At 39.1% G+C, this 15886-nt stretch overlaps 1 protein-coding gene across 1 annotated transcript in view; it reads right to left on the reverse strand.

The window, feature by feature from the left end:
• The window catches only part of LOC118329072 (cilia- and flagella-associated protein 46), a 52645-nt gene extending 37187 nt beyond the window's left edge, over positions 1-15458 (reverse strand). The window contains 18 exon segments of the mRNA XM_035663028.1: positions 427-639; positions 1944-2047; positions 3167-3285; positions 3656-3780; positions 4357-4477; positions 6463-6580; positions 6944-7169; positions 7841-8031; positions 8523-8621; positions 8933-9032; positions 9207-9353; positions 10217-10311; positions 11054-11177; positions 11881-12045; positions 12934-12998; positions 13295-13426; positions 15186-15307; positions 15410-15458. Coding sequence (XP_035518921.1) covers positions 427-639; positions 1944-2047; positions 3167-3285; positions 3656-3780; positions 4357-4477; positions 6463-6580; positions 6944-7169; positions 7841-8031; positions 8523-8621; positions 8933-9032; positions 9207-9353; positions 10217-10311; positions 11054-11177; positions 11881-12045; positions 12934-12998; positions 13295-13426; positions 15186-15307; positions 15410-15458 — 2315 coding nt within the window.
• Between the last annotated feature and the right edge of the window lie 428 nt (positions 15459-15886).

Below are 15886 nucleotides of genomic sequence, written 5' to 3' on the forward strand. Positions count from 1 at the left end.
ATTTTCACCATAATGGAAAGACTATGTTTTGCATAGTAGTCCAGTGAGGGTTGAGTAAATGACTGCTGGGTGATGAAACGCTTTCATAACCTACTGGGTAATTTTAAAAATGTACAGTCATCAGTATGGTAGATCTTCAAATGTTGACATTTTGTGAATGAGTTTTTCACCTTATTGAACTACACTTATTGTAGTTCAGATCTGTTTACAGAAACACTGATGAAAGAGCCACATCATGAATGATCCACACCAACAGCAAATGCACAAAATAAGTCTTTCATTCATTGTCGGTAAAGCAGCTTGGCTCTTTTTAGCACTGGACCGAAAAATACTTTGCAAGAACTACAGGCCAAACACCCAAACTATTCTGTCTAATGGGTATATACCCTGTAACAAAACTGATAATAATTTAGAGACCTGGCCTACCCAGTGTACTCTGCCTTTTGCATCATCTCCACCAGACTCTGGAAGGTGGGAAGCAGGCGTAGGTACTCCCTAGCTGCCAACAAGTGGCTGCTGTAATTCCACAGGTAAATGGCTGCATTCGCTACCACCCACGGCTCCCTGATCTCTGCTCCGAGCTCCGCTGCCCGCAAGAAGTTGGAGGTGGCGTAGGAAGACAGAGCCTGGATCCATTCTCTGGGTGAGAGAGGTAGAGAGGTACAGTAGTGAGTGGGAAAGGGAAAGTCATGTTTGTGTGTGAGAGAGAAAGACAGTATTGTGGCCACATGATGTTATATCTAGTTAATAATTAAACTTATGGTGAAAAGGTTAATTACTTTTAGAAAGTTGCTTGTTTAAACTTCTTCTTTTTTTTTTACACTAATAGTCCCACTTGCTGTGTGGCAGGCTTTTCTGCATACACCAGGAAGAGTGGAAGTGACTTTGACAATGTTATTTCTAATGAGGCATTCAACAGCAATTTATTTGAGCACCTGGCTGCACAGTGATGGCTCTCAACTCTCATAATATTACAGTGCACTGGAGGAAAATTTCAGGCAAAGTGTAATAGTGCAGAAGTTCCACTGCTGAATGGGATATGTCAGGTCATGTCAATTCAATAAAGCAAATAAGCTGTTAAGACAAGAAGAAGACAACCATGACTGCAATCCAAGTCACAGATATAAAGCATTGTTCAAAAAATGTAAATTGTTTTTTTTTGTGCAGATTCTATCTGGGTGAAATGGTTTAAATCCCATAATCACTGAAAAAGATAACCACCATGGCTCTGATACTACTGTAAAAGGCATGAGGTGGTGGGGAAACATGTACAATCTTAGTCTTTAATGAAGATAATCACATCATTAATGATGTTTGAAGCCTTTCAACCATTTAATTGGTGTGGGAATGGTTTTGATCTTGCTTGTAGTTTTGGCTTAGGAATGAAAAGGGAAAAAACATCTTTTAGTTAATTGGTATGAAGAGATTGTGTCATTCCGACCATCGGCTTTCATTATTTCTGACCAGTTACACAAATATATTCAATTTAACTCACTGACCCATTAAATGAGCCACTGTCACTGTGGTACAAAATATTGTCACAACCTCACTATCAGAGACTGTGGACATCCACAGTTGACAATGCACATAGAAGCATTAGTAGATAATTATGTAATCCGATAACACACACTACACAACACAACTTGAGGAAATGTGGTCACTGAAAGCTGCTTACAGTATGTTCTATCAGACTTTTCCTGAAGTCTGATAGAGATGCTTATATTGCTGCTGCAGCTATTAATAATTCCAAATAAAACTTAAAATTTAACTGAAATTATTTTATATAGTCATTTATGTATGCATTTAATAATTTTACAATTCCATACTTAAAATGTATAAATGGAAATGTAAAATGTAAAAAATAAAGTAGAAACATACAGTGCATAGACAAAATATTCTAGTTTTATGATGTCAGCATGTGTGTGTGCATATTGTGTTTTCACCTGTAAACAACCCATAGTGGATCCTCTTCAGACACACACTCCACTGCAGGGACAGCAGGGCTGTTTAGCTGCACCCCCTCTGATAGCAGCTTTTGGACAGTGGCCTGAGCAAGACAAAATACATTCATTTCCTCAACTTCAAAAGATAATATTAAAGTTGACTTCCTGTTCACCTTCATAGTAAACGGAGTAGAGAAGACCTCCGCACTATGGGATGACAGCTTCTCTAGGGCCGTTAAAGCTTAGCTGTAGCAGATCAAAGGAAAAAGAAATGACTGGTGAGCATTTTATTCCAGTGGTGGACAACTCAGGTAAGACACAAGAAACGTGTCTTTATCATCAGACCAAGACGTAGGTACATTTAAAATTAATTCATTATGACCCAATTCTCAAAAAGTAATACCCATGTGTCAAGGAACAAAGAGAGAGATACATTATAGGAGCAAGCAGAGAGGCTACCCGTGAGTCAGTTTTGGCAGGGTCATGTAGTGGCTGTGGATAGTTGTCTCCATTTTCTTCAAAGTGCTGTCAAGTTAACATCTCTATGGACTTCATAAAGACTTGGAGCTTCAAGTTTGATGGGAAGTGGAATTACACAATAAGACAAGCTCATATGACGAGCACAACAGTCTCTGACTCCAACAAATCAACAGCTACCTCATAGGCTTGTTAAAAATCCCACAATGCATGTTTACTACTGCAAGCAGTCTTTGTTTCTAATCTTATACTTCAAAAGAGCTCAAGCTCAACAAATCAAGTATAATATTCCAATAAAGTTAGCTTAAGAGTTTTTGTGAACATGAACCCCTCAGTACAGTAGCAGTTTGTAGCCAGAGAATGTAAATGCTCTCTTTCCATAGCTCTTGGTAACGTCGGTTAGCAAACGATGAAAGTCAGACAGCTGAAAGTTGTTGTGTCCGATCTGTAGAACGAAACCAATAAATTACAGCTAAGATTAACTCTCTATCATGAGAAAAAACAGAAAATGTGTTTGTGTCCTTTATATGAAATCAAACGCCATTTTACTACTACTTAAGGTCAACATTTTTTCGGTAATATCCATTCAGTGTATTTACTTTGAAGCTTTATTATCAGTGGCGGTACAGTACTGAAATCTTTGGGATGGATCAACGCCAAAAAACCAACCATGTTTACAGTAGGAGCAACATGAAACATTAAAAGTGTATGTGTGTATTAGGAGGCATACATTAGTAAGCACACACCTCAGCATTGATGAAGCGGATTTCAGCTAAAAGGCGCAGCAAGTCCCTCACACAGGTTTGGCTTCCATTGCAACCGTGAAGACATTCTGCGCAGCTTTCTTCCTCTGAGCATCTACATTCTGGGTCAGATTGACAAAATCCTTGATGTTAATTCTCGCAATGACAGAAAACCTCTATTACCTCCCCTATTACAACTACTACTATTAGTTCCTGTCCACCTGTGTCTTTTCATCAGCAATACTTATAACCAAATTAAATCTCATGAAATTTGAGCGATTATTATTTTTTAATTTGATTTACACATTAACAATGAACTAAATGAAGATACTTTTATAATCCTGCAATGATAACACAGCAGTTCTACAAACAGCAGTTATGTATCTAAGCCTGTGGTTTCTCTTTACAGCATTCTAATATCCTAATCTCTCCCCAGTTTTGGGAATGTTTCTGCTATTTTACCGTCAGTCTAACGATCATTCATCATCTTACTGTCAGTTCTGGAAATGTTCCATCTCCCGTCATCGTAAAGCAAACAGAATCGACAAGCAGCTCGGCACACATCCCAAACTTCTTGTTTCCTGGATGTCTTTGCCAGGGTTGCCCACAACTTCACCCTGGAACAGCCAAGAAAAAAAGAATGAGATGGCTCCTTTATAAAGGTGGAGGTCAGGGCAAGTGCACAGCAGCACAATGTATATGATCTAAAGTTCTTTCTTTGCAGGGCCATGAATTATAAACTTCTCCTTTGGGGAATCTTCGGGTCCTGATGGCTCTGCTCTCTCATGACCATTACACCTGCCAATTCTGATGTGCACACTTTTTTACTGTAATGACATCAGTAAACAGAAGAAACCCAGCTATGTGCTTTGAATAAGGAGATGTAATAGAACCTTGTAGCCACACAACAACTTTAAGAGAGAGGACCAATATATCACACATGCATTACTATGTAATGTTCTGTAACAGCAAACCGTAATAAATTCAACAAGGCATATATGGCTATATAGCTAATATTCCAACTGGGTTTCTGGGAAGCCTGACAGCTAAAAATAATTATTAAGAAATTTGCACTGGCAGGAATACAGAAAAAAAGGCTTTCACTCGAATTATACACATACATACATACAGCACAAGTACAGTCACAAATAATACATGTAAATCTACCAACACACACACACACACACACACACCTCTCTGTGTTATCTGTGTCATCTCCTTGTCTGGCTAGGTATCCATCCACCTTCCATACAGATGTAGAGTGATGTTGAGCCTTAGCAGAGAGATGAGCCACTGGTCCAGATCCAAGACTGCCTATGGGAACTAGACAATTGTTGGAGTACTAAATATATAAGTTGAACTTTATTAATGATGTTGGAAAAGCTTCTGCATTTTCTCTAAATAATGAATTAATACAATATTCTGGCTAGCATGCATAACAAAAAGTCTAGTCACACTGTTGCACAACTCCTTGGGCTTAAATCATTGTCTATAATTCAAAGAAAAAAAATTTTTATTCTTCTGAGGAAGTTACATAATGATCCTTATTATGCCATTTCCATGTAACCAAAAGGAAACACGACTAAGGGACTACAAGAGTAAAAGGCCCATTTTCAGCATTTGCAACTCTTTCAAACAGCGATGTCAGTGACTACAGTTCAATCACATTAGACATGTAAGAAAAACACAAAACAAAACAAAGACACATATTCCAGATTTTTACACAGACCCATATCCAGCAACAGGGGTATTCAGTCATTTGTTTAATGGATGGAATTATAAATAGGGGTCTGTGACTTTGAATGCTCTAGTCTAGTGCGTGTGTGATTACTCTGAGAGTTCAAACACACACACACGCTCATGCACACAACTCTCATTGATGAACATCTGAGGAACAATACAAAATGGTGGCTACATTACATGCTGCAATTAATTAATTCTTCTAGTCTCAAGGGTTACTCTGTGTGCTGGCTTTGAAGCTCAGAACACAATGTCTAAGTGTCGTCATCTAGGGGATGCTTGAGGTTTATGGACAAAAACAAGAGGTGCCTCTACGGACCAAAGCTTTTAACCCATGCCTGCAGGAAAGGCCCCTTGACTAGCTGTCAGAGGCAAATTCTTCCCTGGGTCATAAGGACTGCTGAATGTTCATTTGATGCTGTGGACCAAGGAGTCTAAAATGAGTCTGAGATCAAAGACTCTCCCCGAGCTCAGGCCCGTTTGCTCCCTGATCCACTGCACGCGGTCGATGAGGCTTCACTGGAACACATGCTGAAAGTTTCTGTCCTGACTTTAAGACCAAGGGACAAATTTACAGACAAGACAGAGCACATCAATTTTGCTCTGTGACGCTCATTCAATTTGTACTGACAATCTGTGTGTAATCAGTGTCTGCTTTACTGAGACAGCCAATCATTACACAGTCAGTGCAGAGGACTGCCTTCCAGGTGCATTCTGTGAGTGAAGGAGGGCTAAGTCAGATCAGCTAGATCAGTATGAGCTCACCAAGCTTAGAAAAGAAATTATAAAGCAAGTATTCATACCGTATTGATATACTAATTAATGAACTAACAAGATTCCAAAGCATTTACGTATGCCACAGTTCAACGCCTAAGATAAATGTTTTATTATTCACTAATTTATGGCATCTCCGGATCTGTAGGCTCATTTATATTATTAATGCAACAGGACTCATTACACAAACTTCAAAGAAAAAAAAGAAGAAAAAAACACCACATAAAATACAGTATACCAAAGGAGTGTAGAGAAAACTAAGAAAGAGAGAGAGAGAGAGAGAGAGAGAGAGAGAGAGAGTGGGAACAGGCAGCAGGTTCAGCAGAAGCTTAGAACAGATCAGGTAGAGGGTGGAGAAAATGTACACTATATATATATACTATATATATTCATTAAAAAAGGACACATTTTGATGGATACAATTATGAGCTTAAAGTCATTTTTTATGATTTATGATCATTTTTTTTATATCATATAAATGTATTTACTTATACTCATATGTTGTTATTTCATCCTTTAAATGTGTGTATGCATAAAGGTGAAAAGGGACTGTGCCTGCAGAATACAACCCAGATAAGAGGTCTCTGGGGTATATTCTTCCAGGCCAGTAAACTGTCTGTTTACTAAAGTTTAATGAAATGTTTGATTCCTAGCACAAATACAAGAGGAAAAAGGCTTATTAAATATGGACGTGTCGAGAAGATCTTCTTGCAAATCAGAGATGTGTAAAGAAAATGTTGTTGTTGTCTTAGTGAAAACCAAAAGGGAGGAAGAGAAATCTGTACTTTTGGAGGTGTTGTCTGCATCCAGCACCATCTGGAAATTATCAGGGGCCAAAAGGAGACCCACAGCAACTAGGATGGGACGACTGTCTGTCTTATCTTGGGGCTGCATGTCCCTGGCCTGAGAAAGAGAGTGAAGGTTTGGATGTCAGATTGGATGTTAACTTGTAGTCATGCAGTTTATTTATATTCATCTAAGCAGGCAAACTATCCTCTGTGAATTTAAGTACACCACACATCAAAGCAAACACATTTTTTATCTTATGGCATACGAATTATGCTTACTCTTGGCTCATTAAACCTGCACAATGTGAGTTAAATGTGATTTGACTTTAACACCCAAAAGTCATTCAACAACTAAGTTCTGGGGGGATAGAGTTCTCTTCTACTTCACAAGTGCATAAAAAAATCTTGCCTTGTTCAGCTTTAATTTTATTTTTACATTTTGCAATGTTATACTGTCTGACAAAGATGGGCTGAAAACCTGCTGCATAAGCATAGCGGCTTTATCCTCGGTCCGGGTGGGCGTTTGGTAGAGGGTCCCTCTGAGCTGCAGGAGGCGGAGAGCTAACGACAGGCGTTCTCGTTGTTTCCCGTTATCCAGCAGCATGGCTTTCTGAAGGTGAGTCAGGGAAGCGTCAAGGCGCCCCTCCTCCTCTTCAATCACTGCCAGCTCTGAGTGGACTTGACAGCGCATCTCCAGCAACGTACTGTGAAAATAACACACAAACACTTCAAGCATAAACTAACATATTACAAAGGAACAAAAGTCTGTAGGTCTGAAACCAAAGTTCAAAATTGGGAGATACTAATTATATCTACTTACATCTTGAAAAACAGCTCAATGTTGGCTATCAGTAATTGTAACAAAAAGCTAAAGTGAAAGAAACCTGACATAAAAGTTAATGTTTCTTACCATAAATCATCATAATAGCATCTTTCTTGATCCAAATACATACATTTACAGTATTTAAGCCTGAAAGTAATCGTTTTAAAAATGTAAATGTAACTGCAGAAAAGCACACTAAGAAACCATTTTGATGGGGTGTGTTGTTCAGGCAGTCTGCATTACTAAAACCAGGAAAACATTAAAACTCAACATTATCACATTAAAACATAATTTGAACTATAATTTAAAAACGACCATGATAACATGATGTATATTGTTTATACAGTATACTATTTAAAAATAGGTCTCCTTTGGACTTGAATGTTGAATTAGACAACAGCCTGTTTGTCTCCTCAATTCTTTTGTGAAATAGCTACAGGGCACAGCTTAACATATGTTCAGTGAATTGTAAACACTACAATAAAAATGTAAACGCCCTAAGACATACACGCATAACCATGTATGATCATGAATTTGAAGAAGTTGGCAAACCTTTGCATGTCTTCCAGTACTTGGGCCACACTGAGCAGAGGTGTCTTGATCCGTTTCCTGAGGTTGTGCTGCAGGAGGGGCAGGCAGGAGCTCCACTGGGTAGCACACACTGCCTGTATGGCCTGAGGGTCCCCCTCCCTCACTGCAGTCTGCAGCCACTGATCCAGCTTGCTTATCTCCCTCAGCCGGGCCTGTGGGATAACAACTACAGATTGAGAATCTCTCCTGTAGCAATGACAACACAACACTTCTATCACTTGGCAAGTGTACTTGGACTGAATTAGACTGAATATCTGGTGCCAATCTTTAAATGAGACAGTTTTCACCTCAAAATATTATATGGTACAAAATGAGATTACATGATCCTACTCCCCTCAAGTATCTTTTTCTCGTAAGAGAGGAAAACACTTCTGAAAATATATTGGGTTGATTATATGACAATTAAAATTCTCCACTGAAACTCTAACTGATAAAGTGCTGGCAGATGAATTAGCAGTTCCTTAAGGCAAGGACACCTATTTAAGTGAAGGGTGATTTCTGGATGTACCACCTTTAAACAAAGAATGAGATTACATGAAGTATTCGAGAACGGTTAATCAAGGCTCCGCCAATGGGTCCCCTGCCTGCACTGTAACATGGGGCAGAAACACATGGCTGATAATTCAGGAATATGATCGAGCACCTCCACGCTGGCTTTGGAATAGTCATTCATCTTCGCCTCTCTCTTCAGGAGGTTGATTTCACAGTTGACACATTCCATTATTATGCGTTGGCCAATACTCTAAAAGGACAAATACACATGTGATTTCAAGAGTCAGCATTCAGCAGTGCATGGAAGGATGACAACTACACACCTTTCTATGAAAGAAATTACACACTTTTTTCACATTACACTACATTACTGAAAGTAATCAAGCATGCAACAACCTCTTTAGCTCGTGGGCATGAGCTCAGCTAATTAATCTCATCTATTGTCAAGTGCCAACTTAAGAAGGGATGTCAAAATTCCATGAATAAATTTGCACATTTCTATAATATGTACGGTTACAGCACGGAGCCACGCTACCGCCTAAGAGAATATCGGACACTTACAGCCTCTCCTGCCGACTTTAGCTCTTTCAAGCAGCTGGCAGCTACTTTCTGATGCCTCACTTGCAAGGCCAGCAGAGCCAACTCCAGGAGGAAGGCAGATCTGCAAATCCCAGATAAAACATAAATTATACAATTCACAACACTTCAGTACAGTAATCTGAGCCATGTACTGCCCTTGGGATATCCATGTGGTTTTATGGTAGTGGGAGGTTTAGGAAGAAGACAGGGTGCAATAGGGTAGATGATTTGTTGAGGGACACTTTGGGTCACAGACCTGTCAGCTGGTTGGATGGGTGTTGGGCTCTGAAGAGGGCTGGAGTTCACAGGCGTAGTTGTTACTTTGCTATAGTCCACCAGGAAATGGAAAATCTGCTCCAGCTCCTCTTTTGTTGACTCGCCCTCATTCATTTCTTTCAACCTGCTGCAAACAACATGAAAACCTGTCTGTGTACATTAATATACATCCAAGAGCATGCATGCATCTGTATTTTCGTTTGCCCCCTAATATACTCACACTAACAGTGCATAAACCTTAGGCAAAATAATCTATAAGATGCTGACGATTGCTGGGTCAAACTGAGTCATGCTGTCAACGTTTATAGCCGAGCTGAGGAAGCATAAGGAGCTCTGACATGTTGAGAACATGCCTGCAGAAAGGGGGTGAGTTTGCACTATACCACACCAGAAGTCATGCTTCTATACTATTCATGTAAGCCGGCAGCCAGATAAACTTGCCCACTATGAGACGCCAAAGGCTAAGCTGAGAGCCAGTGGGTTAATGTTTGAAGAGCTTCCAAGTTAGCTGAAGGTATAAAAGCTTTAGGATCAAACACACATCAATGTCCCTCTGGTTGCCCTATAGCTCAAGAAGAGATGGCATATAGGAAAAACACACATTGTAGGTTACAAATACAGAATGGTAAAACTGCACAAATCATGACCTTAGTATGACCATTAACGGACAAAGGTTAGGACTGAACTTGCCTCTATTATTAGCAGCAGGAAGCATTCTTAAAAAGCAAACAGGCAATCAATCAATAAAGCATATTCTTTCAAACACAATGTTCCCTCAACAAATGTTAAAAAGCACACACTCATAAAGCAGATCAAAGCCTCTCTTCTTTGATAACGACAGCTACAGTACAACTTGTTTATCTTAGCTGCAGATAGATGGAACAGGCTTTCATCTTGGCAACAATGCTCTTTGCAAAACAAATCCTCTGACAGTCTCAGAGCAGAAAAAAATAAAGCTTGACTTAAACATAACACATAAACTTTCCTTACTTTTTAAATTCCTGTATTTTGTAAATGACTGTTAAGGTAGTGCACTGCCTGCTTATTTCAATGAGGACATCACTCTCTGCCAGCTTGTGATGTACCTAGAAGAGAAGAGTAAAGTGAAGGTGGGAGTTCATCTTTATTTATCACGCCAAAATGTTTTACTAAAAGGTCTACAGTAGTTCAAAATAAACTCAATTATTTAAAAGAAAAGTAGTCCACAGCTAACCAGTGTCCAGGCCAGTATAATACAGGGGTAGATTTTATGAATAGGGTCGGGATAGCAATGACTGGAGGATCTATCTGCAATAATGGAATATAACATGCATAAACATGTTTCAATAATGTAATAATCACCTGAAAATAAGAAGTGTTAAAGCTGGACCGAGGCCACCATTTATTCACCTGGCTGTTAGTCAAGAATCATCTTTAATAAAATGCTACCACGTTTCGAAGTTCACCAAGTTAGTCATAATGGTATATCAACGCTGTTCCATGAAACCCCAATACATTGAACGATTTAATGCCCTTTTGTTGGTCCAGATAATTTTCCTAAACAATCTTTAATTATGTTTAAAGTTAAGGTCACAAAGTAGTTTTTGCAACTCCCTCGCTTTACCCTCCCCTATTCATGAATTGGAGGTTGTGAATGACGATATTAGTATTCCATTTCGTGCCAATAGAATCCTCCTCAATAGTTACACACTGGACCTTTAATGACAAACATTTTGATATCATGGAGATACATGGTTTTCATGTGATATGTTAACTCCCAAAATAAATGCTTCTAAAACACTGTTAAATCTTCATATTTTTTGTAAGTAACAAAGAAATACTGTTTACCAGTAACATAAAGAGTCTCTGATAAAGATGTGGGGTATGTGACTTGATGAATTCTTCTGTAACTTTAGCAAAATTTACAGCATCCTCCGTTTCCCCAGAGTCCACAAGACATTTGATCAGGTGCCTGAATAACACAGAGAGCAAATGAGAATGAGAAAACATTCTTCGCAAGGGTTATCGGGACATTTCCTCAGCAAGTAGACATTGGTCACAATTACTACCACAGTCTCCACAGCACTACAGTTTATACCAAGTTCCCAGTTTATTACTGTACGTACACCAAGCTACTGTACATCCAACACAATAAAGTAGCCCTTATTTTATGATACTTGTATTATTCTGTTTTGGCTGACACTGGGCTGATGTAGAATTGCGCTGTATTCCACTTAAAGGGTGTTTCTCATATTGTTCACCCCTGGTCAGTGTAGACCATGCACTGCATTATTATAATTTGGAATAAAAGCCATGTATGTTGGCCACCCTATATTATATGGATAATACTATGCTATGAAGCTATGAATTTCAGACTGTAGCTATATCACTGACAGTCATGAATGGTATATTATGTCCTCTGAACAAAGATAACTAACATTTGGGCCTGAGGTGTCATGGGAGAGCATGATAAAACAGCTTACATTAAAACAGATTCTCCACTCCATAGAGAAGAATAAGGAAACCAATTAACTAGGGAGCCAGAAAGCTGTGGAATGAACTGCTGGTTAATTAGCTCTGTATGTCATCCCCGTGAATCCAGCATGAGACTGGACAGAATCAGGACTGGACTTATTCATGAAAGACAAGTGAAGGAGCATTGCGGGGTCACTTGCATCATGAGTTCAGCCCTCCAGCTGTGGTCCTGGTCTGCCACATCCTCCAGACTCTGGACCACCTGCCTGAGGGAGGAGATCAGGTGGAGGCACCGCCCTGGCTGCAAGAGAGGACGCACTGTCTGGAAGTACAGCACGGAGGCATTGAACACTAGGAAGTGGTATCTGCAAGAAACAAACCACATGCAAAATAAGTAAACAGAGTACACTGAATTATTTATGTGATGTACATGCGAGCCATTTCATCTCTTAGTACAAATCAATTCAGACCAAGTGTCAACTCTGTATGTATAAGTCCTGTGAATTGCAAATGTGTGTGGATTAACCATCGTCCAATGAGCCTCAAGAGAGCACCCTGTGTAAGCCGTTATATGTGAAATAAGTGAAATTTATGAATTCAAGGCGCTGTTTTGGAGGAAATTGTCTGAACAGAGTGCTGCTAATTTATTCACCAGAGAGTGTGTGGTGCATTAGTTTGGGCTGGATGTATTAGATATGTATTCCCTTTGGTATTAATTGCGATTGCTCATTCAGCCCTTTTATTGACAAGTTATGAGTTCATTAGCAGAGAAATTCAGTGCTGATTGCTTGCAAAGGCTAAGCCACTATCTCCAAACACATCTTTCAGAGCAAGGAACAAGGGAACTTATCCTTCACAGTTTCTATTATTACATCTATATTTATCATCCTTTTCACCCTGCTCACAGATGCTTCCAGTCAGCTGTTACATTTGATAAGAAAACATGCTGAATCTCATCCAATTGTGAATAAAGGGTCAGGGTAAACCATGAAGAATCATGTTATATTTCAGCACTGCTCTTTTCAAATCAAACATTCATGTCCCAGAATATTTCTGTGCAGCAGACTGAACTCTCTGAACTCATCATAGCTAAAAAAAATCCCTGTGGTAACTTTCATGTATTTACAGGTGTACCTAAGCACTATAGTGACAACTGTCAAACAGTATCACACCTGATAAATTGTACATGGCATAAATTGGTCAACTTGCTTGTTAGAACAACAAAGCCAAGCACATTCAGAGAGGTCACATACCTTTGTTCAGATTTTGAGATGTCAATTGCTTTAAGAAAATGCAGCACAGCCTCTTCAAAGTCTGCCTACAATAGAAAACAAAGCACAAATGTCTTGTCACATCATACAAACATACAAAGATCAGACAAAAAAAGGCCACAGCTTGATCAAATACCAAAAGAAACTTTACTTAACTGGGAAAAAACAAGGGAAACATAGCTTTCAAAATACTTGTTTACAAAGCTAAGACATTTGCTCCACTTTTAGTGCAAATAAGTACAGTATATGTCTACAGTATATGTGGCTGTGTGTACCCCAATGTCACACACACACAAATACACACAGCCCCCCTGAGGAGATGTGTCCAATTTACTGTCCTCACCACACTCCCAGTGGCCGGCGGAGACTTCAGCTGGCCCTGGCAGAGGTAGGCTCGACACAAAAATTGATTAACCGGCGGATTCCCTCCAAAGTACATCTTTAGACACGCCGTGCTTATCTCCAAACAACCCAGCTGAAAACATAGAAAAAGACACACAAAGGCCAAACAAAATAAACCTTTAAACCTTATCCGCAGTTATACTGTCTCTCCGACATTTTTCTACATTCGATGCATTATTAAAAACTACTCAGAAATGGCTTCATGTATGTGTGATGCATATTTATTTAGCGCATGACAAAAAAAGATCATCTTAACTGCAGGCTGTTGAATGTCAGTACTGTGTTATATGGTGTAATTTATACAAGGTAGTGTTCATTCAAGGAACTATACTACTGTCAGGGGAGATAATCCTGTGACACAAATTACAACCCGATACTGTAAACTCTTAATTTTGTTATGATTAAGTATTTCGTTAATAAAACATTAACATTAATAAACAGTGGATCAGTGTGTTCACGCTTCTCTAGGAAACTGAAGAATGTTGTAATGCAGTTCTGCTGAGGATGAGGACTAATTCAGTAGTCACTTAAGCCTGAGACTCCCAGGCAATCTGCATGTTCACTGCTGTTTGATATAAAGAAGAGAGAACAAATCACATTATAGAATATCACTGTGTTTCATTACTGAAATATGTTTTCCCTGCCCTAGGACAATTCAGTCTACATTAGTGAATATTCATTACTATCCCCTACTGGGAGAATATAGATTTAGCTAACTAAAGTTACTGTATGAAAACAATGACATAATGAAATCTCTGATATGATTCTTCTAGCAGAGGTTTCTATTTCTATGATTTCCTGTATCAGTACCTGTAGATACAGCCACCAACAAAGTACTGGTGTTAATAAACCGACAACCCCAAAAGGATCTGGCTCCTTTAGTGCTTTTAAGTCAAACCAAGCAAATCCTGCCATGCATCCTCCCAACATGCCAGTAATGTCAGTAATAATTCAGGAACTTCCACAGAAGAAGATGCTTACATATCATCACAGTCGCAGGCATTTACTCATATAAATACATTTTGCATTTTTCACAGTCAGATGCAAAACTTTCCTTCTTGGAGGCTGCTTGAAGCGTCATGTCTTATGCGACATCTCAGCAGTCATGAACTCCTCACAACATGAAAAACACTGCTCACAGCGCTTGAAAGGCAAGGTTGCAGGCACACTGAGAGCGTGTGTTTTCTCCACAGACTGTATGGCTTTCTAACATGAATCTTTCATACTATGGTTTCAGCATCCGTCAAATGCTGACTCTAGGCCAATGTGTAGACCTGAGGACATTGTCCTTAATGTAGGTCTATACATCAGTATGTACGAACATAGTGACCTGCACCATTTAGGGCTGCAACTAACATTTATGTTCATTATCGATGACCAGAATATATTCACATTTAAGAGGCTGAAATCAAAGAATTTGGGCTTTTTTTATAGGACAAAATGACTGAAAAGGATTAATTGATCATTTAAAAATAGCTGGCAATTAAAGTTGACAATGAAAAATGTAATTTTAACTCTTTAAGATTGCCTCCTCAGTTATATTGTACCAAATATTTAACAATGTATTTAAAAAAAAAGACAAAATCTAAACAATTTCTTTGTATTTTTGTATCAAATCCAATAATTTTATCTTCCTGTAAACCAAAATGTGACGCATACTTAAATAAACATGAAGAACCCATTTCAACCAATAATTTAATTCCCTAATCTATTCTCTATTCTCTCTATTGAACAAGTATTCAGTCGAATTTAGTTTGCATGATCTAGAAGACTGAAAGTACATATTTATTCATAGAGTATGGCAGATGGATCCATCCCTGCCACCGACTCACCTGTAGAGCTGCTTCCGCGCAAGCGACGTGCAGCTCCGGGGCAACGCGCGGAGTTCGTCCGCCGGTTGCAGCTGCCGTCATGTCCGTGATTAAACGGTAGGCTGACCGCAGAGCTCCGGAGTCTGTATCACATTTATCACATGTTAGTTAAACACGGTGAAGGCATGCGTTCACAACTCGTTACAACGTGTATTTAATTGTTCCTGAAGTGATACGTTACAAACCGTGTTGCTCATTTGCCCTGGTTAGATACTGACGAATGTCCAGGTCCATGTCAAGTGAGAGTGAGGTAGAGATATTGTATTGTTATAGATAAACCGTTAGGAAAACAATACGCCCGTATTAAAATAGTTTTTAAAGTAAATATCATTGGTTTCTTTAAAGACCAACTAACTCTGTGTGAACGGAAATGCTCGAACCCAACGGTCCCACCATCAGTGTTTGTAGTTAGGGAGCGTTACTAGGGAGCGTTGCTAGGCAACCGTACACCGGGCTTTAACTACGGTACCCGGATTGGACAAAAGGGTTGACGCTCTGCTTTTGCTTTATTTTAGCAAAGACTGGCAACATAAAACATAAATGTATTTCTTATATTAGTTGACCATCTGAGTAACACTGAACTGACTACTACCTAGAGATTAAACAACTCACTGTAGTTGCTAAAATCTAATTAAATAGGCTTTATTGGCTTATATATTCAT

The sequence above is a fragment of the Morone saxatilis genome, unplaced genomic scaffold, assembly GCF_004916995.1.
Source record: "Morone saxatilis isolate NCDOM2014 unplaced genomic scaffold, NCSU_SB_2.0 Contig19, whole genome shotgun sequence".
Lineage (NCBI taxonomy): Eukaryota > Metazoa > Chordata > Actinopteri > Moronidae > Morone > Morone saxatilis.